Source organism: Grampus griseus (assembly GCF_964374135.1).
Source record: "Grampus griseus genome assembly, chromosome: 2".
In the NCBI taxonomy this organism is placed as follows: domain Eukaryota; kingdom Metazoa; phylum Chordata; class Mammalia; order Artiodactyla; family Delphinidae; genus Grampus; species Grampus griseus.
In genome coordinates, this window is record NC_139018.1 from 160,454,607 (window position 1) to 160,478,089 (window position 23,483).

The 23,483-nt window shown below is 39.5% G+C and overlaps 1 protein-coding gene across 3 annotated transcripts in view; it reads left to right on the forward strand.

Moving 5' to 3' along the window:
- The window catches only part of ITGB1 (integrin subunit beta 1), a 43,155-nt gene that overhangs the window by 4,135 nt on the left and 15,537 nt on the right, over window positions 1-23,483 (forward strand). For 2 of the 3 annotated variants that reach the window (XM_082647245.1, XM_082647247.1), the window contains exons 2-7: window positions 13,278-13,344; window positions 15,474-15,559; window positions 18,194-18,416; window positions 19,941-20,111; window positions 20,646-20,884; window positions 22,989-23,144. In XM_082647245.1, the coding sequence (XP_082503371.1) occupies window positions 13,278-13,344; window positions 15,474-15,559; window positions 18,194-18,416; window positions 19,941-20,111; window positions 20,646-20,884; window positions 22,989-23,144 (942 nt within the window). Of the gene's footprint in view, window positions 1-5,258; window positions 5,353-13,277; window positions 13,345-15,473; window positions 15,560-18,193; window positions 18,417-19,940; window positions 20,112-20,645; window positions 20,885-22,988; window positions 23,145-23,483 lie in introns of all 3 variants that reach the window. The other variant, XM_082647246.1, reaches the window with a different exon arrangement.

Sequence of the window (23,483 nt, forward strand, 5' to 3'; positions counted from 1 at the left end):
GAGGGCTGCCAGTGCTGGCGAGCCAGTTGGGTTACTGTTAGCTCTCTGTCCGGGTGGAGCTCTGTTGTCCATGCCTTTTTTTAAAAAAATAAATTTATTTATTTATTTTTGGCTGCGTTGGGTCTTTGTTGCTGTGCGCGGGCTTTCTCTAGTTGCAGCGAGCGGGGGCTACTCTTCGTTGCAGTGCGCGGGCTTCTCACTGTGGTGGCTTCTCTTGTTGCGGAGCACGGGCTCGAGGCATGCGGGCTCAGTAGTTGTGGCATGTGGGCTCAGTAGTTGTGGCTTGCGGGCTCTAGAGTGCAGGCTCAGTAGTTGTGGCGCACGGGCTTAGTTGCTCCACGGCATGTGGGATCTTCCCGGACCAGGGCTCGAACCCGTGTCCTCTGCATTGGCAGATGAATTCTTAACCACTGTGCCATCAGGGAAGTCCCGTCCATGACATTTTAATCCATCAGTGTACTGAGTGCCACTTCCCTGAGCAATGCAGTGCTGAGTGGGTGTAGATCAAGGAGTTGACCTGCACCTTGCTGTTGAGGATACTATCTAGTTGGGACAAGTTGTGTTCAATCTAGGGAAACATAGCAAATACCACAGAATGTTTTACACAAGGTACTGTACCAGGTAATATTCTCTAATAGATTTTAAGGAAAAGATCAGCATTGGCTTAAGTGGTTTTGGAAGGCTGTGTAGAGGAGCTTGGAATGGTATGGCCAAAGAGACGGGTGACAGATGTGACATGGTCAAAGGACAGTATAGTTAGAAGGGAGAATACAGTCTAATTTAGCAAATAAATACTGCTTGACTACTTTGATATATAATCATACATATATAAGTATATATGCATTTATAGTATAAATATATATAAATAAAATGAAAGCTGTGTAAAATGAAGGCCTGGATTCTTGCCCTCCAGCTCTAGTCCAGTGTGGTTCACAGACATTGATTACAATCAGTTATAATAGAAATTTGAATTAAAACAACACTGTGTTATTGAGCATCACTGAAGGTTTGTCATTTACTGCGCTAGACACTATCAAGAATATCTTTTGGGACAAAAAAAGGAGTAGTTAATTCGCTTATGGTGGTTGGTAAAGAGATTAAGAGCCAATGAAGGCTAAAAATATTTCAGAAAGGTAGAAGAAAAATTAATATTTTGTTGTAGGGAATGTAGTTTCAGTGGAGTGATGAGGAAAGCATTTATATGAAAAATTGTGTACCACTTGATGTGTGGAGGCCACATTTCCATGTACAAATGTTTATTGAATGAATCTGTAAATAACAAGCTTTCATAGTCTGTGAAATTAGGAATAATTACCTCCAGTATTTTATAGTTCATTATTTATTTCAGATAGTAATTTCTTTGCTTCTCAGAAGGCATGATGGTGGGTCATATTTGATTGTTGGAGGAAGAGATTGTAGTTTTAAAAGTTGCATTTAGTATTATGTTATTTTAGGAAAGCACAACAGAAACACAATAGGGAGTGGATTTGTGCTTACTAAAGAAGCATGGTTTAAACAGATTTCGAACCATTAATTAAGTAGTCACTCAGGTTCTTATGTTTAGAAGTCAGTGAGTGAGTTGAAGCAGTAATCAAGCTGTGATCTGTAGGTCCCTGTAAAGGTATTTGTTTTACATTCACGGTAATATTTTATCCTTGCAATAGTTCTAAGGTAGACATTATTCCCAACATAGTGCTGAGTAAAAGTGAGAAATTGATTTCTACCTATATTTAGTTAGGCTTTAAAACATTTATCCTCTCTCTCTCTCTCTCTCTCTCTCTTTCTCTCTTTCTTGTTCTTTCTCTCTCTATATATATTTAAAATATATTCAGCACTATGTTTCAATCCAGTACAGGGCAGAGAAGAGATGTGACAAAAGATATGGTCAAAATTTATTAAAGTTTTGATCAAGTAAGAATTTTGGAGTGATCTACCTAAAAAGTAGATAAAATTACACAAGGGAACATAACTTACAATTCTCCTTAATTGAAATTATGTGGAACAAATCTTGCTTTTAAGTGGTTTTTGATACCATTAATTAAGGTGGTAAACTTTTTTCTGCTAGGTCCATTCATAGTTATCTTTGTAAACTTGTCCCAAAGTAAAATTTCTCAACCAAAGCAGTTGCTAACTTACGCTTCTTTTCCCTTCACAGGGAAAGGCAAAATCTATTAGACATGGCCAAGTATAAAGAAGGAACAGCTCACTAGTCTGGTTTGAAATATGTCAATTGCTGGGTAATATCTGTTGAGTGGAAGGAGGATCTCCGAAGAATTAAGTTCAGGAAACTTTTCATGCTCATTTTGGATCAGCCCTTAATATTATGCCTTAATAGCTTTGTTTAAAGTGTTTATTTTTTGCTTGTATTTTAAGTCCTTTTGCAGTCTTTGAGTTTATTTTGTGCCCCTTGACCAGTTTTTGGAATTTAATGCTTAATTCATTTTTTTTTTGGTCCTCATGTAAAGGCTATAACCTTTTTGATAGGGGAGGTGGTGGTGGTGGTATACCAGTTATCTACTTATTGGATCACTATTGGCTGTATCATAATGTTTCTAATTGCCTTGACTTACTTTGAATTCCCTGTGGTCAAGCCTGCTCTTCCTGGCATGTTGATTCTGTTCCTCATGTGTCTGAGTTTTACAGAGGATTTCAACTTAAATTTCCTTCCTTATCTCTGTATACTTTTCCTCTAGTTTTGTGGTTTTACTGTTTCTGATTGCAATAAGATCTATTTGAGATTTTCTAAATTCCTTGAAGAGCATAATGTGTTCATTCTCCTTTTTTCTTCAGAGAAGATTCTTCATTTTCTTTCTACTTTTTCTGCTGTAGAAATTTTTCTTAGATGTTCAGTTCCATGCCCTTACGTCTCCCCACTTCCAGCTTCTTTATCTTTGAGGCTTTTTATTTGCCCACTAGAAGTATGTCCATTCTTTATCTTTCCGTTACAGTGTGTGGTGGGTGGTGATGATTGATTTCCATGTTCTCATTTTTCTGGAGAAGGTGGGTAGAGTAGTCACTTGTGATGAATTTTGTTCTGTTACTGTCATAAAAGTATTAGCCCTGTTCTCAGGTTTCAGATTTTTTTGTAAGCCTGTAGCTTTGGAGCAGTTGAACCTTTGTTGTTGGAACTCAACTCAGGCTGTTACTACCTTTGGGCAAGAAGGGGTCAGTGCTCAAAAAAAGCTTTTTTTTTCTTCTGGGTGTGAGTAGTGAATTTTAGAAAGTTTTCTACTTCAGACTACTGTTTATCGACCACAGTGGGTGGAAAAGGACTTCAAAGGGGGTGTTGTGTCTTTGCCTTGGAGTACTCAACCTCCTCTCTTTACTGTTCCCTCTCATTTCCCCCTTTCATCTTATCTGCTAAGTTTTGTTAATCATTAATTCTAGCTTATTACTTGGGCCATAAGCACCTCCATGGTCACTACCACGCACCTCTTCCTGCCAGAGAGAGGGGAAGGATGTTTAGTTTTAATTGTTCTTCCTGCAAGGGGGAAAAGGTGCTCTTGCCCTGGGGGAATTCATCCCCAAGCTCTCACTCTTAAATTGGCATAGAGAAGAGCAGCCTCTCAGAGTTCCTTCCGTTTACATTCTCCCATCTGCTTGCTCTGTGTGGGGAGAAGCAGGATGAACTGCACGGTAATTCCCTGAGGCTTTCAGCTTGGCTCCGTGTTCCTTTTCTGGACTGTGTTGATTTGTAGATATTAATCTATTATTGGACTATTTTTTTCCTTTTAAAAGCAGATACAGAAAATAGTGATGGTGGTACAGACTTGAGATGAATCTAACCTTATTATAGTTTTAGGAGAGGCTTATAATATATCTCAGTATAGGTATTTGAATCTTTTTCACCAGTAAGGTGAACAGATTTAAAATGTTACGGTATAAAAAAGGAAGCAAGTTCTGTTCTCTGGAAGAGAGTATTTGACTGGTGAGAACCCTTAACCTTTCTTATTGGAAACCTACTTACATTGAAAGCTTGGGCTTTCGAATACTCCTGGGTTCCCAGCTTTGTCATCTGTGTGTCTGGTACGTGGTAGATATACAATAGGTATTTGTTGACTTGAATTTAATTAGTTGTATTGAATAAAAATGTGTTCTTGTGCAAAGATCTTTTAGGAATAAATCTTTTGTGGATGACTTCCTTTTGTACTATGACCTTTTGGGCATAGTTGGCTTCTGGGCACCAAATTTTAAAACTTGAAGTAAATGTAATAAAAGTAATTTTTCTCTCAAGTGTAATTGTTTAATTTCTACAAATAAAGTACTTATAAAATTTCTGAAGATTTTATCTGTAAATGTAAAAAGAAATGCCAAATGAGTGATTTGCCACATTGTTAAAAACATTAATAGATAATAAGTGTGTATTTAAAAGTTTGAACAGCTCATAAAACCACATTTAACCTTGATGAATAAAGATGAGTTTACAGTGGAGATAAAAGTAATTATGTACAGTTTTTGACAAGGGGAACAATTGCACATATTTGAGGTTGTTAACCACTAAAAGCAGATTGTTTCCGGGAGGTGTTTAACATTATTTACTGTTCAAGGGATGAGTTATGACCCTTTAGATAAAATTAAGCATAGTAAGAAATATTAGGATGAAATGCTTTTGTAGGAATGAGACCATAACTTGTGGGTATACTCATGAAATTTGACAGTTAAAATACTTTTGGCCTCCAATCACTTTGAAGGACTAAGAAATAAACTCACAGAACATTTTAAGTCCTTTCCATTTCTGTGCTCTGAGTCACTTCTAACAGTAGAAGGATGTTCTTTTATCTTTAAAATAGTGACTGAGTAGGCCTTCAAAAAATTGTGGTTTAATGGAGCACAAAGTCAGGTCATAGCTTCAGAATTCAGATGGTCTGATTTCAGTTCTACCTGTGCAACTTTGGAGAAGTTGTTTAACCTCTCTGTGGTTTGGTCTCCTCATATATAAAACAAAGGTAATATCATTCCCAACCTTGTAGAGTTACTTAGAAAAAGTAGTTAGCTGCTTTATTTTTATTATTATTGTCATCATTATAGTCATTTGAAGGTGTTGGAATAAAAGTAAGATAACTTTCTGTTACAAATTACCTTAAATCATCAAAACCTCAGTTACTGTATTACTCTTGTCTGCACCTGGTGCGCCTCGTCCGGCCTCTTCTGAATGAGCAGATCTCATGTTAATTTAAGTAGTCCTCAGTGGGCAGCAGTCCCTGAGCGAACCAAACTGTTACAAGCTTCTGATCCAAGTTTCTCCTGTATCTTTTCAGGGCAGTTTCCTTCTTTCTTTTTGCCTCTGCTAGATTTGCTTCCCCATGACAGAAGAAGCCTCAAGTCATTCTTCCTTATTTCTGTTTGTATTAGGTATGTTATCCTCCACCCTGATCTTTTTTTAAGGTGATTCGTGATACTAACATTCAGAAATATCTGTGCTTTATCTAATGTAGTAATAAAAAGCACTGAGGTTTTGCTGCTTTTATTGTTTTACATACAAGTTGTTCTAAATATAATTGTTAGAAAGTAGAATAATCCTACTTAAATGTGGAACTGAAAATATTATCTAATTATACTTAACATAATTAGTATCTAATTAATATAATAATTAGCATCTGATTAACCTTATATACAATATAAGGTTTTGATGTCATATCAAAATAATATTTGAGTGGCTATAAAAATCAATCTTAATCTATTGTTCGCAGTTGTGTTCTTTCTAACCCTTACACTTTATCCTTTCTTCCATATCTTGTGTTTCACGTAACATGGGTCAATTCGGAGTTTTTGGTTATAATTATGATTGAAAAAAAGCAAAACATTCAAACATGGTTACTTTTAAAAAAAATTTTTTTTAATTGGGGTATAGTTGTTTTACAGTGTTGTGTTAGTTTCTGCTGTACAGCGAAGTGGAGTTCCCTGTGCCGTACAGCAGGTTCTTGTTAGTTATCTATTTTATACATGTTAGTTAGGGTATGTATGTCAATCCCGATCTCCCAATCCATCCCACCCACCCTTTCCCCCCTTGGTGTCCATATGTTTGTTCTCTACGTCTTTGTGTCTATTTCTGCCCTGCAGACAGGTTCGTCTGTACCATTTTTCTAGATTCCACATATGTGCATTAATATACAATACTTGTTTTTCTCTTTCTGACTTACTTCACTCGGTATGACAGTCTCTAGGTCCATCCATGTCTCTACAAATGACCCAATTTCGTTCCTTTTAAAAACATAGTTACTTCTTTATTGAATCAAGTTGTTGAGCTCCAGCTGTAATGTGTAGTAATAATGATAACAAGTACCGTCTAGGTAGTGCTTGCCATGTGCCAGATGCTGTTTTAAATGCTTTATGTTTACAACTCATTTAAACTTCACGTAACCCCTGTAAGGTAGGAACTACCTTGCCCATTTTAAAGATGAAGAAACCGAGGCATAGATTAAATAACTCCAGTATCACCTACCTAGTTAGGGGTTGATCAGAGGTTTCAGCCCGAGCATCTGGCTCCACAGTCCACACCCGGAACTCTGCTACGCCTTAGCAAACAGTGGTGGGCACAGCACAGCACTCTTCTTGCCCTTGTTAAGCTTTTTTTTTTTGGATACCTCAGAGTATCTGCAGTTATCTTTAGATTCTTTATTTATTAAATATTAAGATACCGTGCTAGGTACAGAGGACACGGAGACTTGACTTCTAGAAGATGACAATTCATAAGGCAGGTCAGCCTTACTACACATCTATAGTAGATGGGTAAGAGCTACATACATCTTAAATACTAACTCTTTTGAACAGAGGTTGTTGGTGTTTGTCTTAATATGTGTGTATGTCTGTATGTGAATCGCCCAGCTTAACTCCCCTCCCCAGTTCTTGCCATCATTGAGGCTCTCAGGAGTTAGTGCAGGTGATACTTCTCACATTCTGGTCTAACACTTTTCTGGCTCTTTCAACTCCCGTGGCTTTGAGCTCTGAACTAGAAACCTCTTCTGTCCTCCTCACTTCCTCCTGGCCTCCTGTGGGTCCCCCCGCTGCTGCGCAGAGCAGTTGTGTGACTCACTCCGGCTGACTGCATCTTGCCTCAAGTGCTTCTGTCTTTTCAATCCCTGGGGCTTCTCCAACAAGCCCTGTCTGTCCGTAGGATGAGAAGCTGGCAGCAGCCTTCTGGGCTGCTGCACTGTTGTTCTTGGAAGTGTAGGGCAGCTCATGCCCTTGGGGCAGACTTCTGCCTGTGGGGACTCAAACTGACAGACGTGTCTTCACGGTGATCCTCCTCTGGACACACTTTCTACAGTTGTCCCTGGTATTCTAGGGGGACTGGTTCCAGGACACGTCCCGTCTGCCCCACCCCCAACCAAATCCGCAGAGACTCAGGTCTCTCTTATACGATGGTGTAGTATTTGCATGTAACCTATGCACTTCCTCACGTACACTTTATATCACCTCCAGATGACTTATAATACCTAATAAAATGTAAATACTATGTAAATAGTTGCCTGTGCAGGGCACATTCAAGTTTTGCTTTTTGGAACTTTCTGGAATTAAAAAAATTTTTTTTTCCATCTGTCATTGGTTGAATCCACCAATGGAACCTATGGATTCAGGGGGTGAACTGTATACACGTCTCAGAACTTCTCAGTAAGACCAAGCCCCCAGGCACCGACTGCGGTAGCGAAAGCGCCCTGGCCTTTTCTCTTCTTGGCGTGCTCTCTTCAGCACCTCTCTGGTTCCCAGGTCACCTTCCAAGTGAGCTGCTAGCACACATGCTTTTATCTCAGGCTCCGCTTTGGGAACAAATCCCAGCTAAACCAGTTCCCATAGCTGTCTCCTCACCTAGACCTTTTACCCAACACTGCCTGACCCTGAAATGTTACACCCGGCTCTTTAGCCCCTTTCTCTCACCCCGATCAGCCCCTGATCTCTAGGCCTTTGACTCTGTCGTCTTCTCTTTGTCGATGTTTGTCAGCACTGCCACTGCTTTGACCCCTTCCTCCTCTGGGCACTTGCTCTGTAAACAATGGAATTAATTCAGCAGTTTCAGATTGGAGTTTAAGGACCCATGGGAGGTAGTCTCAGCGATTTTTGAGTGTTTCTACAAGAATTTTTAAAAATTTTGGGCTTTTGTGCAAATAATTATAATAATAAACAACCAGTATGTGGATTATGTGGTTGACCACCTTCTAACTGAGTGTGTGTGTGTGTGTGAGTGTGTGTGTATATATATATACACACATATATGTTATTTCAGTGCCTATGTTTGTGTGTGTTTGTGTAAATGAATTTTGGTTCATAATGTACAAGAGCCTGGAGCATGAGGCATTTTATATCTAGCTGCAAGTTGGCTTGCATATACTTAAGTGAATTGAAAATTGTTATCCCTAGGGTATCTACAGTAACTGTTTGCTATTTAAAGAGGGTCTGCATAGTAACTAATTCTGAGAAACTCTTCTTTCCTGGGCTTCTAAATAACGTCCAAGAAAAATGTCATACAGTTTAACATATTTCAGCAAAAGTTTTTGAGCATTGATTTTATGCCAAGTGCTTCTAGGTCCTGTGTTCTTGGTGCTTAGAACCTGTCAGGGCAGACACTTAACAGGTAGTTTCAGGTGAGATGAGTGTTAGAAATGTGTCTTTATAATTAGGGTGTCCGGCACCTGCTGGGCCCTCAGCATTGCTCTATAATCCTGTCGCATCTTCTTGATTTTCTTCAGTCTCCCAACTCCCCTCTCCTCTTTTCTCCCAGCACTTGTCCTTGCTTCCTATTTCAGGAAAAAACGTGAGCTGTCATGCGTGAACTCGCTCAGCTTTTTACCCCCTGCCCTGACTTAGAGAAAGATGCTGCGCCTCTATTCAGGGGAATATGCCCCTTGTGCTGCCCGCCTCTTTGCTCCAGGGGGCCCTGGCTCCATCACTCTCTTCGTGTCTGCCTGCAGCTCTCCTCTCTTCTTTAGTATTCTTTCCTTCCCAATCTCAACCATCTTCATAATTTCATTGCCATCCACAACTCTTGGGTATGTATCTCTAACCCTGAATTCCTGAAAGCTAGGCCCTTAGGTCTTAATTTCCCAGTTTGTATCTTTCCTAGATTTCACAAAGGCCTTTCACGTTCGACATTTCTAAATCAAAATCAGTACTTTCTCCCCTAACTCCGTTCTCCTTCTGTCTTCTTCATTTGAAAGTGATGATTCCCTTCTTCTCTCACCCTGCCTTATCTAAGCAACCATCTTCCTTATCTAAGCAACCCTCAGATCCCTCCTAATCACTGATTTGTCTTCTTGTCCATTGTTACTCTGAAACCTCAGCAGTAAATTTTGTACCTGTCCAGTAGCTCCTGTCTTGCCATTCATCCCCTACCCCGCTGATTTTCTGCCACTTACATGTTGTCATGTTACTACCCTGTGCCATTTTTTTCCAGCTTCCTTGCTACATGTAGAATAGAATCTAAACTCTCAGCATGAATGGCATTTAAGGCTCTCTGTAACCTGACTGTAACCTCCTGCCTTGCTGGTCTCGGTTTCTGTTATTTCCAGCTTATAATTTAAGTCTCAGAAATACCTAAGTACTTTAAGATTCTTTTTGGCCTTTATGATATTTTAAGATTTTAACATAATTTATACTTACTGTAGAAAATTACAGGGATAAAATAATCACTCATCCCACTGACCAGATTTAACTGCAAATAACATATAAATACATTTTTTTCTGTAGTCTTTTTTCTGTAAAGCTAGAGCAAATCAATTCCAGTTTGCGGGGAGAGAGAGAAGTCACCCAAACGTGTATGTTTAGTAATAAGATTGGAAAGACGTTATTACAGTTCTTCTCAGGACTCCGTGGCCTTGCATGTGCAGACCTTTTGCCTGGGGTGTTTCTCTGCAGTGCCTACCCGTTTCCTATGAGGCTGCGGTTTGAACCTCCCTGAAGCTTCTGAACTTGCCCCGGCAGATTTTGGCATCCTCAGTGCACTTTGTCCTTATCTTCATTATAGAAACCAGCATATCACATTGTAATTATTTGTATTTTTTGTCTTCGAACTGAAAATTCCTTGAGACAGCGATCTTTGTATCTCCAGTAGGGCACAGAGCCTGACAGGGTTGGCAGAGGAAGCACATCCAGAGGTAAGGGAGAAGCCAGTAAAGTTCATGGGAATAGAGCATGTTAAGAAAGAACAGTGAGGTGTAGTCAGTGTTGCTGTGTAAGTTCTTTAGGTGGTAAACTGATGTATGTCCCCAGGTACGTTTTGTAGGCAGGCACTAAAGTTTTGAATGAATGAATGGATGGATGGATGCAGAGAGTAGGATAGGCCTGGGAAGTTTTCTTTTTCAAGAGCAGTTTCACATGCGGATACCCAGTTACACAGGTGGAGGAGGGAGACGGAGACCCAGGTAGACAACTATTTCTAGGCCTTTGATCGTGAAGACGTGAAGACGGTGAAAGTTAAGATGAGGACAGGACCTGAAGGCATCTCTCCCTGGTGGCCTCTCCTCAGGAGCTGTTCTGTGTGGAGTGCTCCTGGGGGGAGACTCCGCGGGGCACCTTTCTCAGCCTGAGAGTCACCTGGGGTGTAGGCCACACCTCCCAGGATAGGGGTTTTCAGGCCTGGCGTTCTCCCGGGACCACACACTGACTGGTGCTGCCTCAGGGCCTCTGGAAGTCTCCGGAGCTCTTGGGTGCCGTCCTTCCTCCCTGCCCCCTCGCCCCACCGCCTCTCTGCTGCCTGCTCTCCTCAGGGCCCTCCTCGCTGTTCTTGTCTCTGCCCGGCCAGCCTCGTGGCTTTCCTTTATCCCTAACTGCCGCCGTCTTCCGTCTCCTAGGGCTTCTCTGCTTCCCGGGGAGAAAGCCTGGCCTTTGCAGGCCTGGCCGCCGCCCTGGCGGGGCTGCTGCTGGCCTCGGGCTGCCCTCCCCGCTGTGTGCTGCCTGCTTCCTCAGAAGGCTGGTCTTGGGCGCATCAAGGTTTATAGAAGGAAAAGAAAAATGGCATTAAAGTAGTATTTTAAAGCTACGGGACCTAAGAATGTTAGGAAACTTTTTCTGCTACCAAATAACTTTATCTTAGTGGTGCTTCTCTGAGTTGTGTAACATTTTAAAGGTTTCCCAAGGTAGTCTAGTGGTCCTTAAGGTGACCTGAGTTGAATCCTGAAGACACACGTGTCAGAGTCCATATATGGACCAAATATCTGTTCTGTTCTCTTTGTGTAGAAACTGCCCAGATGTTCCATTCATCACAGTCATGCATTTCTTCGGGCGTCTTGCTGTTCCAGGTCCTTTTAATCATAGCTTTGGAATTGATAACATTATTTGAATTGTTCAGAATTAGAGTCTGCGTGGATTTTTTACACATTGAACCTTTTAGTCAGGCCTTAAAAGGTAAACTGTCAGGCATTTCACACTTCAGTGACCTGGCTTTTGTTGGGCTTTTGGATGCAGTCACAAGTAATAACGTAAGCAGAACCGTGGCATAACAGGACTGGCTGCTCTGAGCACGGTTGCAAAGTGGATGACTGTGCAAGTTATTCATACTGCTTTTCTTTGGGAAACCGGAAAATGGGAGCAGCATCTGACAGAGGAAACCCAGTATCCCAGGGGTACTCAGAGCATAACTTCAAAGCATTTTCCTGGAGCTGTGGGACTGTGTCCTGGAACATAGCCCTTGAAAATGAGGGGTTTTGAAAGAAATTTTTTTTTCTTATTAAAGGAAGTACACCAAGAAAGAAAAAAATTCCACACAGTACCCTGCCGTAATTGTTTTTACTAAGAAAGTGAAAAGAAGAAAACGCTACAACAATTTAAAAACAAATGAACCCATTGTCTTTATATTATGCTTATAACTCTGTCATCTCCAGGATTCTTTGGTTACTTTATACATTTATATACTGTTATTTTTACATACCTGTCATCGTAATGTGTTCTTTGCATCCAAAAGTTATTCTGTAAACCTTTTGATGTTACTACATTTTATTCTTTTGACTCTAGTACTCCATCAAGTTGACACGGTTAGCCCTTTCCCCATCATTCTAGAGGACGTTGGCACTTTTGTCTTATAAACATGCTAGAGTCTATACTGAAAGTGTATGTGCATGTGTATCACTTTTTATATTTTAAATTATTAGGATGAATTCCTAGTAGCTCGTTTACTAAGTCAGAGGGTAGAAACAGTTTTAATGCTTTTTGATATAGATTGTTAAATTATTTTCCCCCAAGTTATACCAGTTTACAGCCATCTCTGGTCTCTCTTAGCCATCTGCGGTAAGTCTTTGTTCTGTTGTTTTGTTGGGTTAAAAAACTTTTTATTTTCCTGCTTGCTGGTTTACCTTACATTGCTTTAATTTATATTTCTTTGCTAAGTAGTAAAGCTAAACTTTGCTTGGTGGGGGGATGTTATATTTGCCTTTGGTTTCTTTGCATTCCTGTGGAAGGGGCAGGTGTTCATGCATAATTATCAATCAGACTGGCTGCTAGTCCAAGAGCAGTAAAAGTAGTTAAGGGATAGGGTCAGCGACCTGTGGCTATAGCCGTCTTTGACCAGCTCTGGTAAGGTATAGATTGATGTTGTGAAAACTTTGATTCACAGAAAGCAGTTACATACCTAATGGTTGGAGTGTGAGGTATCCTGCTTGGTATACAGACTCTTACTTCATTTTTCTTTAGAGATTCCAAAGGACACTTAAGCCTCTTTCAGGTCTTCTTATGTCCCTCTCCCCCACTTTTGTGTAGTTTGTAGATCTAGAAATTGTAGGAAATTAAACTGAATATTTTACTAATTCCATGCACAGAAGTTGATTTTCTTAAGAAATAGTTACAGGACATCAAACTCAAAAATTGAGCTGGGGCCTTGTGCAGGATGTTGGTCTTAGCCTTAGGAGAAATAAAAACGATTGAAAAGTTGTAAGCAAGGGGATGACATGATCAGGATTTTTACAGGTTCACTCAAACTAACACTCAGTGTTGAGGTAACTGAGGCACATGGATATGCCTGCTTGGCCCCCTCGAGTCACAGGAGGTAATAGAGATTCCATGGGACAAACACTTAATAGCTTTTAGGTGTAGGAATACTTGACACTTTTTGTTTTGAGCACTGTTCATTAAATATTAATGTATAATTGGTGTGGAGAAAAGTAAGCGTGGATTCTGGGAATCTGGAGTGGAAGGTGAGGTGCTGCGGGGAGAGGTGGATGTTGAGCATGGAGAAGGGCTGGGCAGGAAGATGCCTTTACACTTACAAATTAGCGGACTATCAGGTGCGTGGCAATGATTAGGCTTTATATGTTGTTTTTCCTTAATATAACATGGTACATTTTATATTTCAGATGAATTTACAACTGATTTTCTGGATTGGATTGATCAGTTCAGTTTGCTATGTGTTTGGCCAAGCAGGTAAAAAAAAGTTTCATAGTTGTCTTTTCAGTATCTTGTGACACTTTTGACCACTTTAGATTCCTGGAAAAACCTACATCCCGTCGTCTTGCTCCTTCTGAAAGCCTTGCCGTGGCCTCACCTCCCTCAGAGTTGAGGGCGGGGCCCTTCCAGTGCCTGCAAGGCCCTTTCTCAGGCTCTCCCCCAGTCACCCAGAGCGACAATGGGAATAGGATGCGCTGCACAGAGCTCTTTGGGGAATATCATCGAGTGTGTAAGTGAGCATAGAGAAAGCAAAGGCGTGTTACATCTTTAGAAGGAAATGAAGTAAATGTGTTGAACAGTGGACTGTGAACTCCCCACCACTATCTGAAAGGATGAAAGCAGGAACAGTTGGCTTTCCAGAGGCTGTTCTTGCACTTTGATCACAAGTCTTGCAAAATGTTGGCATCATGTAGGAGAGGAATGAAAAATAAAACTGAAAATATATTTAATCCTCTTAGAAACCATGGTGCATCCACATCTGGAATAACGGATGTCCAATTCTGTTCTCCAAATCTCAAAAAATACACTGCATAGAACAATTGTTTGACATTAGGGTGGAAGGACTTAACACACGGAAAAATGAAGAAAGAAACCGTAAGGGACGTTATTGATAAATTTAAATTACATAAAACCAGCAATAACATAAAAAACCAAAGTGCCTGTGTCAAAACACCATCGACAAAATGAGAAACTAAATAAGGATTTAATTTCACTTACAGATGTAGAGCTCTAATAAAAACAGATGAACATGATAATAGAAACTTTGCAGAAGATGTAACAGAAAATTTATAAAAGAAATGGCCAGTAAAAATACGAAAAAAAATGAAACCTTCAGTAACTGACAATTAAATTGATGTTCTTATTTATACCTGTTAAATGAATTTAAAAAAATCTTTGCATTAAAAAAGTGTTTCTTGTTGAGGGTATGGTGAAGTGGTGTGTGTACCCTGCTTGTGGGAGTGTGCGTTTGAACGTTACTGCTGGAGAGAAGTTGGTGTGTATTGAGAATCTTTAAAAGTTAATACTCTTTGCCTCAGTATTTTTTTTTTTAATTTGTGATAAGGAAATAATCAGAGTTTTACATTATAAGAATGGTCATCAGAGTGGGTGCATATATATATATGCATGTATGTGTATATATGTGGAGGGTTCGTGTGGCATGTGTGAACTATGCAACTAAAAACAATCTAAATTTATCCATCATTGAAAAGGATACATTAATATACTGGAATATGTAATCATTAAAGCCATGTTTTTGAAGAATTTGGAATGAAACATTTGGATTAAGTATAAAAAGTAGTATATAAAATGTATATCCTTGATTTCATTTAAATAATGTCTGTATGCCTGCTTCCTTGCTATTGTTTTATTTATCTGCTTAGAAGAAAGACTGGGAAGAAATATACAAAAAGTGTTAACAGTAGTTACCTCTTAGTGAGCAGGTTTTGAGTGACTTTTAGTTTGTTCTTTATACTTTTACGTATTTTCCAAATTTTTTATAATGAGTGTGTGTTACAAAAACATACATCGGAGACAGTCCATATTAGTACTTACCACACGGCAGACGTGCTGATCCTTACATGGATTTAAAGAACCATATGGCGTACTTTGGACACAGACCTGAAAAATCAAGGGGTTGTGGATTGGATGAATGTGGACTTTTCAAGTATTTAACAAACGAAAATGAAAGTGCCTGCTTGAGGGGATGGGGTATGGGCGTGGTGGGGTGAGTTAAATGAAGAGAAATAATACTTTTACCCAGTTGTAAGAACACTCCTGAGAATTAATGACCATCCAACATGAGAGAGCCTGAAATCATGCCTTTGAAAAAAAAGGACAAATGTATAGATTAAGGGTACCTAGTCTTTGCTATAGAAGAGAGATAACTGTGTCTTTTTATGGTTCTCTGGGACAGGATGTTCCAAAATCACCTCTCTCTGGGGGGGGGGGGGGTAGGTCTGAATCAGCTTAGTAACGAGGTTCATAGTGTTTATATTTAACGTTTGTATATGTTGTATTATTTGTCATTGTGATCCAGATTTTTCACTGTTCTCTCTCTCTTGAAACTTCAAGTAAAGTGGTCTATTCTTTGTTTCTCCTGACAGATGAAAATAGATGTTTAAAAGCAAATGCCAAATCATGTGGAGAGTGTATACAAGCAGGGCCCAATTGTGGATGGTGCACCAATTCAGTAAGTAAGATTGTTCAGGTCTTCCCATCTATTCTCTAGTCATTTAGTGTTGCCCAAAACGGTATCCTTGGGAAGTGCTCGATGTGACTTTTCACTTCCTCATTGTTGACTGAATAAGCGTCAGCTCTGTGTAATCCTGTGTGATGCTCTGGAGCTGTGCTGCCCAGCACAGGGCATGCTAGGCATATGTGGTGATGTTGAGCACCTGAGATATGGGTGGTCCAAACTGAGAATTGCCGTCAGCCTTAAATACATACCAGAGATTGAAGACTTAGCATTTCAACGTTAATGATTTTTGAAATCACTGACATTTTGTATATATTATTAATTTCCCGTTTCTTTTTTTTCTTCCTCTCAGCGTGGCTACTAGACAATTTAAAAATACATACGTAGCTCACCTTTGTAGCGTGCATTGTTTCTATTGGACAGCTTCCCAAAAACCTCTAGCCATTTCATTGGACTGTTTTAGATTTTTCCCTTTTTTTATGATGGGAGAGGTATACATTAACCTGCCTAATTGTGTTTTAATTAAACTAATATGCACTTGATTTGCATCCTAATCAAAGCCCATTGAGGTTAGGCTTTAAATTTTATTCACTCTTGTCATCTCTGTACGTTGCTCAACATGGTACCTTCCACAAAGCTTACTGAATATTGAATGGATGAATGAATGAACAGATGAATGCTAAGTTGGTACTGGAGGTAACGGGAAGTCATTTTGAGGGTATATAATTTATTTACAGAGTGAATAATATCAGAAGGTCAAAGACTTATTGTTTGTTTTTACTCAGGCGGTTGACCCCGCAGTCAAGTGCCTGTTTTGTGGGCGTTACTGGTCAAATGTCAGATATTTCGTATGATTTGACCTATGAAAGACAAAATGAGAAGTTTTCGTTTTGTTATTTTAAAGATTTTCTACTGGCACCTTCTGTCCTTCTAAAAACGGTATTCTGGAATTAAATTGGAGACAGTGAAGGAAATAGGGAGTGCCTTGAGTTTGTCTCGGACTGGGCTTACTTCGCTGAAACGCTTGGTTTTCTTACCTGGAAAATGAGCATGATCTGCCTCCTTTATCTCTGTTCTTACGAGAATCAAATGAACTTAAGGCAGTTTCACTTAGAAGATTATGATAGTGGTACGTGCTGTTCTCAACAGCAGCGTCCATTTTCTGAGGGTTACAGTTTATCTGGGGTTTAGGGTTATCCTAGCCAAACTGTTCTTTCAGTAATTTAGCCATCTTTATGGCATAATTCTTAAACTATTACAGGTATTTGGGGATATCTTCAGTGAAATTTTACTTGACTGTTGTGATCTTAGTTTCCTGGATTGGCTGATATTTGGAAGCGGATCCTGCACTGGGCCCCTGTGCTCTGGCAGCATTTTAGGTTTGACCACACATAAAAGTTGTGCAGCTTTGAACCGTTGGGCCCATGGTTCTCCCTTCCAGTTTTTCTAAGTACAGAAAGGCTCTCATTTAGTACTGTGTTTCCTTTAAAAGATAACTGATCAAAACCATTTTGTAATCTTTGTATATAAATACCTCACTTTATTCAGCACCATGAAATTGGTAGATGATAAACAACCATACAAAACATAGTGGCCCCAAATGAAAGGCATTTCCTCATTTCCCCAATGTCAAAATTTTAAAAAAGATTTTTGGCCAACTAAATACAAATTTTTAGGGGTATATGTGAAAAAGTTAAATGTCTGTTAGGAGTACACATTTTAAAATGATACACACACACATACATGGATACACCGTCATTGTTCCCCTTGCTCACATTTATGAAAAACATATTAAGAACCTTTACATGCATCTTAACAGCAGTGTTTTTGCTTTCACTTAGTCATCTGATAAAAGGAGCACAGTTTAAAATCACGTCACTAGTGGAAATTTTACCCCGTGCCACAAGTACCATTCACACACCATTACAACGTTTTTTATTTTAAAAAAAATTCACCCTGTATACATTTTTGACCCTGTCGTATAATCACTTACTATGTTTTTTTAAAAAAATAAGTTCTAAAAGGCTTGATTACAATAATAGCCAATACCTAAAGTATTTTTAAAGCTCCAAGAGTACTTACTAAATCTGTGGTGAATTTCTTGTTCTCCTTTTTAAGAAAGGTTTTAGGGTGACATGTTTTCCCTATACACTGAGTTGTTCAAAATATCATGAAGGATGCTGCTACATAATATGAGAGACTCTAAGAATTTCTCTAAGGGAAATTTTGGAAAAAATATTTGTCTGATATTTGGTTATATATATTATTAGTGGCTCTTAACCATGCTAAATAAGTAATTTCACAAAAGAAATTTGAGTAGATACTCTGAATTTGAACATGAAACGGTTAAAATGTACACTTAGGTCAGTCCTCTAAGTGTTACTAAAGTAATACGGTACTAGTAATACATTAGCAGTAACGGTATTACTTCCAAGGAAAAATTTTTGTTTATCTGTTTTGTTTATTATGGTTTGGATGAAGGGAGCGTTTTGTTTAAAAACCAGAAACGAAATACATTAGATGTGTTACCTGATTTTTGCAATTTAATTAGTTATTTGCAGTTACGATTATGTAAAAGGTTTGACCACTATACTTTTTATTTATACCTATATTTTACATGTCACTTAGACATTTTTACAAGAAGGAATGCCTACTTCTGCTCGATGTGATGATTTAGAAGCCTTAAAAAAGAAGGGCTGTCATCCAGATGACATCGAAAATCCCAGAGGCTCCAAAGATATAAAGAAAAATAAAAATGTCACCAACCGTAGCAAAGGAACAGCAGAGAAGCTGCAGCCAGAAGATATTACTCAGATCCAACCCCAGCAGTTGGTTTTGCAGTTACGATCAGGTACAGAAATCTGCTTCTATGAATGCCTTTGTGTCTACTTGAGCTTTTTGACAACTTTATGTAAGTTTCTGTTGAGGGTTCATTTTCACATGTGGACTGACACTCAAACAGAAATGTTGAATACATTAACTTTTAGATATTTTTGGAGGTAATAACAATTTGTAAGACACATGTACCTGGAGTAAATGTTACCTGTGTCTAATGTAAATTCTGTTAAAGAGTCAGAAAGTATTAGATTTAATGTGTTTTTAAAGATAAAAATGTCCATCTTCTGGTATAATTACATAATATAAAGACAACATTTTAATCTATTTTTTCCTTTGTTTTTGTTCAGTACTGATAAAATATTAAGGTTTTCATAAGAATCTGGAGCAGTCCTGCATCTGGGAAAAAGAAAGAAGAAACAAGCCCCCTTTCTCCTCTTCTAGTTTCCCGCCCCTTCCTCTCGGAGGACTGTCCCGTGCCTGCCTCCCCGCCGCCCCTTCCCCTCCTGCTCTGTCTTCAGCCTGGTGCCAGCAGCCTTCCACTTCTAGAGCTGCTCTGGCAAAGCTCTGCTGGCACCTGGAACCACCAGGCCTGGTGGACCCTCGTCAGGCCTTTTTTTTTTTAACCTTCCTGTCCAAGCGATGCCTTCGAGCTTCTTGAAATGCTCTCCTTGCGGCTTCTGCGATAACATTCCTACTTTTCTTCTTATCTCTTAACAGTGCTTTCCAGTCTCCTTTCTGTGTCTTTTTTCTTCCTTCCTCTTTGTAGTCCACTTAATTGTTGGTTTTCCTCTCATGGCTTTAAAGCCACTTGTGGGCTGTAACACAGACTTTTAAGCTCCAAACCCAGTTATCCAACTGTCAACTAGAAGTCTATATAGAGAAAATCTGCAAGTTAAAAATTTAATGACTTTTCACCCAGACCTCTTGCTTCTCGTGTATTTTCTGAGTGGATTATATCTCACGCCTCTGGTACATCTCTTCTCCTTCCTCATTGTTTCGGATCCTTATCATCTTTTTGTTAGATTTTTGCTATAGTTTCTTAACAAGTTTCTTTGTCTCTATCATCATCTTTGAAACTATTCTTCAGGTTTTCTACAGTGAAAACCAGGTTATGTTATTCACTGCATATAGTGCATCCCATTAAACAAAGAAGAGTCTTCACTTTATAACGTCAGTCTCTAGAAAGTCTGGTGTACCCTGGGGTGTATCTGCCTCACCCACCCAGTCTAGTTTACGTTGTTCTGGCTGTCTGTTTTCTTCTGTCATAGTTACCAACCCACTGTTTGCCTGTCTTGCCTGCTGTGGATGGGGAATGCTGTCTTCTTCACCGTCCCCGGGGCCTGGCATTTTAAGTATTTGATTGAAATGAGTACACTTCCATTTATTCAGTTAGCTGTGGAATGCCCGGGTTTTTGTAAAAACTATGTCGGTAATACAGTTTATAGTGTTACCTTATCGATCGAATTTACTTGGTTTTGCTCGTTCGCTTTTTGATTGCTGGCAAGCTAGTTTTCTTCTCTAATCTCTGTTTAATTAGGGGAGCCACAGACATTTACATTAAAATTCAAGCGAGCTGAAGACTATCCCATCGATCTCTACTACCTTATGGACCTCTCCTACTCTATGAAAGACGACTTGGAGAATGTGAAAAGTCTTGGAACTGATTTGATGAATGAAATGAGGAGGATTACTTCAGACTTCCGAATTGGTAGGAATTTGGAGAAAATTAATAGTTTTCATTTGTATAAATACTGGCAGTTTTGTTCTTCACCACATGCATGTGAGATAAATAGGCCAGGTTTTAGTCTTTTCTTTTTGAGAGAACTGATACTCCTGTCACACATCTAATAATTTTTCCGCCTCCTTGTTCCTCTGTTACTGTAGGCGATCATGTTATTTGACACACCTTACACCACATGGGTAATAAAATGCCTGCATGTTTTCACAAGAATTTATGCATTGGTTTGTTGATATATTTTATAAACATGTTGATTACAGTTTTTTTTATTACTAGTTAGTATGACCACACCTGCCTATACAGCCTTAATCTCACATCAGACCTGGATTTTTCATACAGTGATCTCCTTTCCAAACCTAATTATCAAAACCCTTATTATTTCTTATTAAAGAAAAAGATTGACTTACAGGCGGTAATGTACTTGATTTTTTTCATGCAGTTTATCCATCCGTCCATCCATCTACCCTCCATCTGTCATCACTGTGTGTGCATTTTCCTTCACAGGGTTTGGCTCATTTGTGGAGAAAACCGTGATGCCTTACATTAGCACAACACCAGCTAAACTCAGGAACCCTTGCACAAGTGAACAGAACTGCACCAGCCCATTTAGCTATAAAAATGTGCTCAGCCTTACTGATAAAGGGGAGGTATTTAATGAACTTGTTGGTAAACAGCGCATATCTGGAAATTTGGATTCTCCAGAAGGTGGCTTTGATGCAATCATGCAAGTTGCAGTTTGTGGAGTGAGTGCATTCATTTTCTACAAAAGGATATTATTTGTATGAATTTTGAGTGTGATTTTGCTGTCAGAAGAAATTACCTTAATTACTGTAGCATACTTGACTAATCCCTAAGTTCCCTCCAACTACAAATGCTTTATAAAAGCATAGTTAATCGTTATGCCCCTATCTAAACCAGGCAGTTAGTTCATTTACACAGGGTTCTAAAAGCCAGGATGCTCACCACTTGAAACAGTGGGGCAGTTTAGCTTCAGCTGGTGCTCTAGGTGTTTAGAAGAGGCCTAGGAACCCTAGCTTTCCGGCTTCGTGCCTGAGATGGAGTTGGGGTTATCTGGGACGTCTCCAGGAGCATTAAAAGTGCTCAAATGGACTGTGTCTCAGACACCATTTTCCTCTGGTCAGTTTTCTTCTGCTTATCATCTTTGAGAGTTATCTTCCCCATGTCTTAATCATTCAAACAGAAAGAACTTTTTAAGTCTTAGTTTGAAAGCTGTATGAGAACAGGTATTTTGAGAAGTCATATAATTGTAATTTTAATTGCAAGATTTTCAGTAGTAGTAAGCTGATCTCCATTGGACTAGTGGTTAGAATTTTATGACCCATTTACCAGGTGATGATTTTGAGGTAACCTTTTAATGGTTCAGCTGAAGCTGAAACTAGAAAACATTGTGAGGTAGATAAAGTTTAAGTACCTGTCTCATTGCCCCCCCCCGCTCCTTTTTCCCTAGAGTACCCCTATGCTCTAGAAGACCTTCCTTGATTCCAGATGCTTCTTAATGGTTATTTTCCAACCAATTTTTAATGTGTAACTTGATACCCAAGATGATAATATGGTATAGTGTTTAAGAGAACAGTCCTTAGACTGTTAGGAAATGGCTTCAGATGTTCCCATCACTGCTCATCTACTAGGCAATTTCCTTGCCATTCTAGAGGGCTGTTTCCTTCTCCTTAAGGGATAATAACAGATAAACCTCATAGGGTTGTTATGAAGTTTAAATACGGTAATCCATATACAGTGCCACTAAGCCCCCAGCAAATACTATTAGATTATCGTTACTCTTGATCTCTCACTGGGGTAGTTGCAATTTAAGGATAGTCTCTGCTTTTAAAGGGGAAGAGAGTGATATTCCAGGTAGTGCCCAACCTGATGCTTGTTTTCTTTCCAGCCATTCATTTGTGATCCTGTTAGCAGCTCACTGTGGAGAGAGCATTCTCTGGGCTGCCTCTACCTGTGCCTTAGCCTTGGGATTAAAACAAACCATAGCATCTGTGGCCGCTACTCTCGGTTTTCCTCATGCTGACTGAGAGTAACTGTTCCACTTCTCTACATGAAAAAGAGACAGACATTCCACTTGGACTGCCGGCATTAATAAACTTAATTCCTGCCTTCAAGGATTTTATAGTCTTATGAGGATATATACAGATATAATTGAGTATTTAGACAGATGTGATTATAAAATTACCATATTAGAGGATTTTACTGCTACTTTAAATTCTTTGCTGAATAAGGTGGAAAATAAAATAAATGAATAAATAAGCAGTACTGATGGGTTAGAATGGGTGGAATTAAGCAGGGCAAGTCTTTGGAGAAGGTACTTTTTTCTGTAATTAAAAAAGGAAGGCCTAATGTGGTGGCTGATAAAGGAAGTATATGCTACGGAAGGTGGAGCAAGGATGGATGGGAATGAGACAGTGATATTTGGGCCAAGATGGATGTGGGCTGAGACATTTGCATTTACTCATTAAGCACCTACTATGTGCCAAGCACTGTGCTGCCCGCTGAAGATAAGATGAAGCACAAAACCTGATGGTGTCCCTGCCCTGCACAGAGCGAGTGTACTTTCTAATGGGGAGAGAGACATGGACTTTAAAAGATAGTTTTTAAAAAAGAGCTGAGAGAGGTGGACAGCCAGGCAGGGTGGAGTTCTACAGTGGGGTGGGGAGTTTTATTCAGTGGTCTCTGTGCCCTCACCCGCAAGGATATTGGCATCGTGAAAAGAGAAGGTACGGAATTAGGTTGAGATATAGTGGTAGCCTACATAAAGATGAAAAGATTTATGCTGAATTGTGGGTAGTATTTTAAAATTGAAATCCTTTTCTTTTTGAGTCTTTGATTGGCTGGAGGAATGTGACACGGCTGCTGGTGTTTTCCACGGATGCTGGGTTTCACTTTGCTGGAGATGGGAAACTTGGTGGCATTGTTTTACCAAATGATGGACAGTGTCACCTGGAAAATGATGTGTACACAATGAGCCATTATTATGTAAGTGCTTAGCTCCTTACGTATTGAATGGATGCAGGTTGAGCTTAGTGTCTAATGCTAAGAGTGTTGTGGGTGACTGGCTCGTGGGTTCGTCAGGGTTTGGGGTTTTGTTATTTTGGTAAGTTGGGCCCTGACCTAATGTGCAGGAAAGCTCGTGCTGCTGTTTTGAGGCTCTGGCTTTGTGCTTGCTTCCTTCCCTGTAGATGAGGGCCCGGGGGTGAAGGGAGCTGCTGACTCCCGACTCTGCGCCTCAGCCCAGAGCTCTGTCTCCTTTCACTCGCGTACGTCAAGGGGTAGCAAGCTTGATATTATGTCTAATCAAATCATTTGTATAGTCTT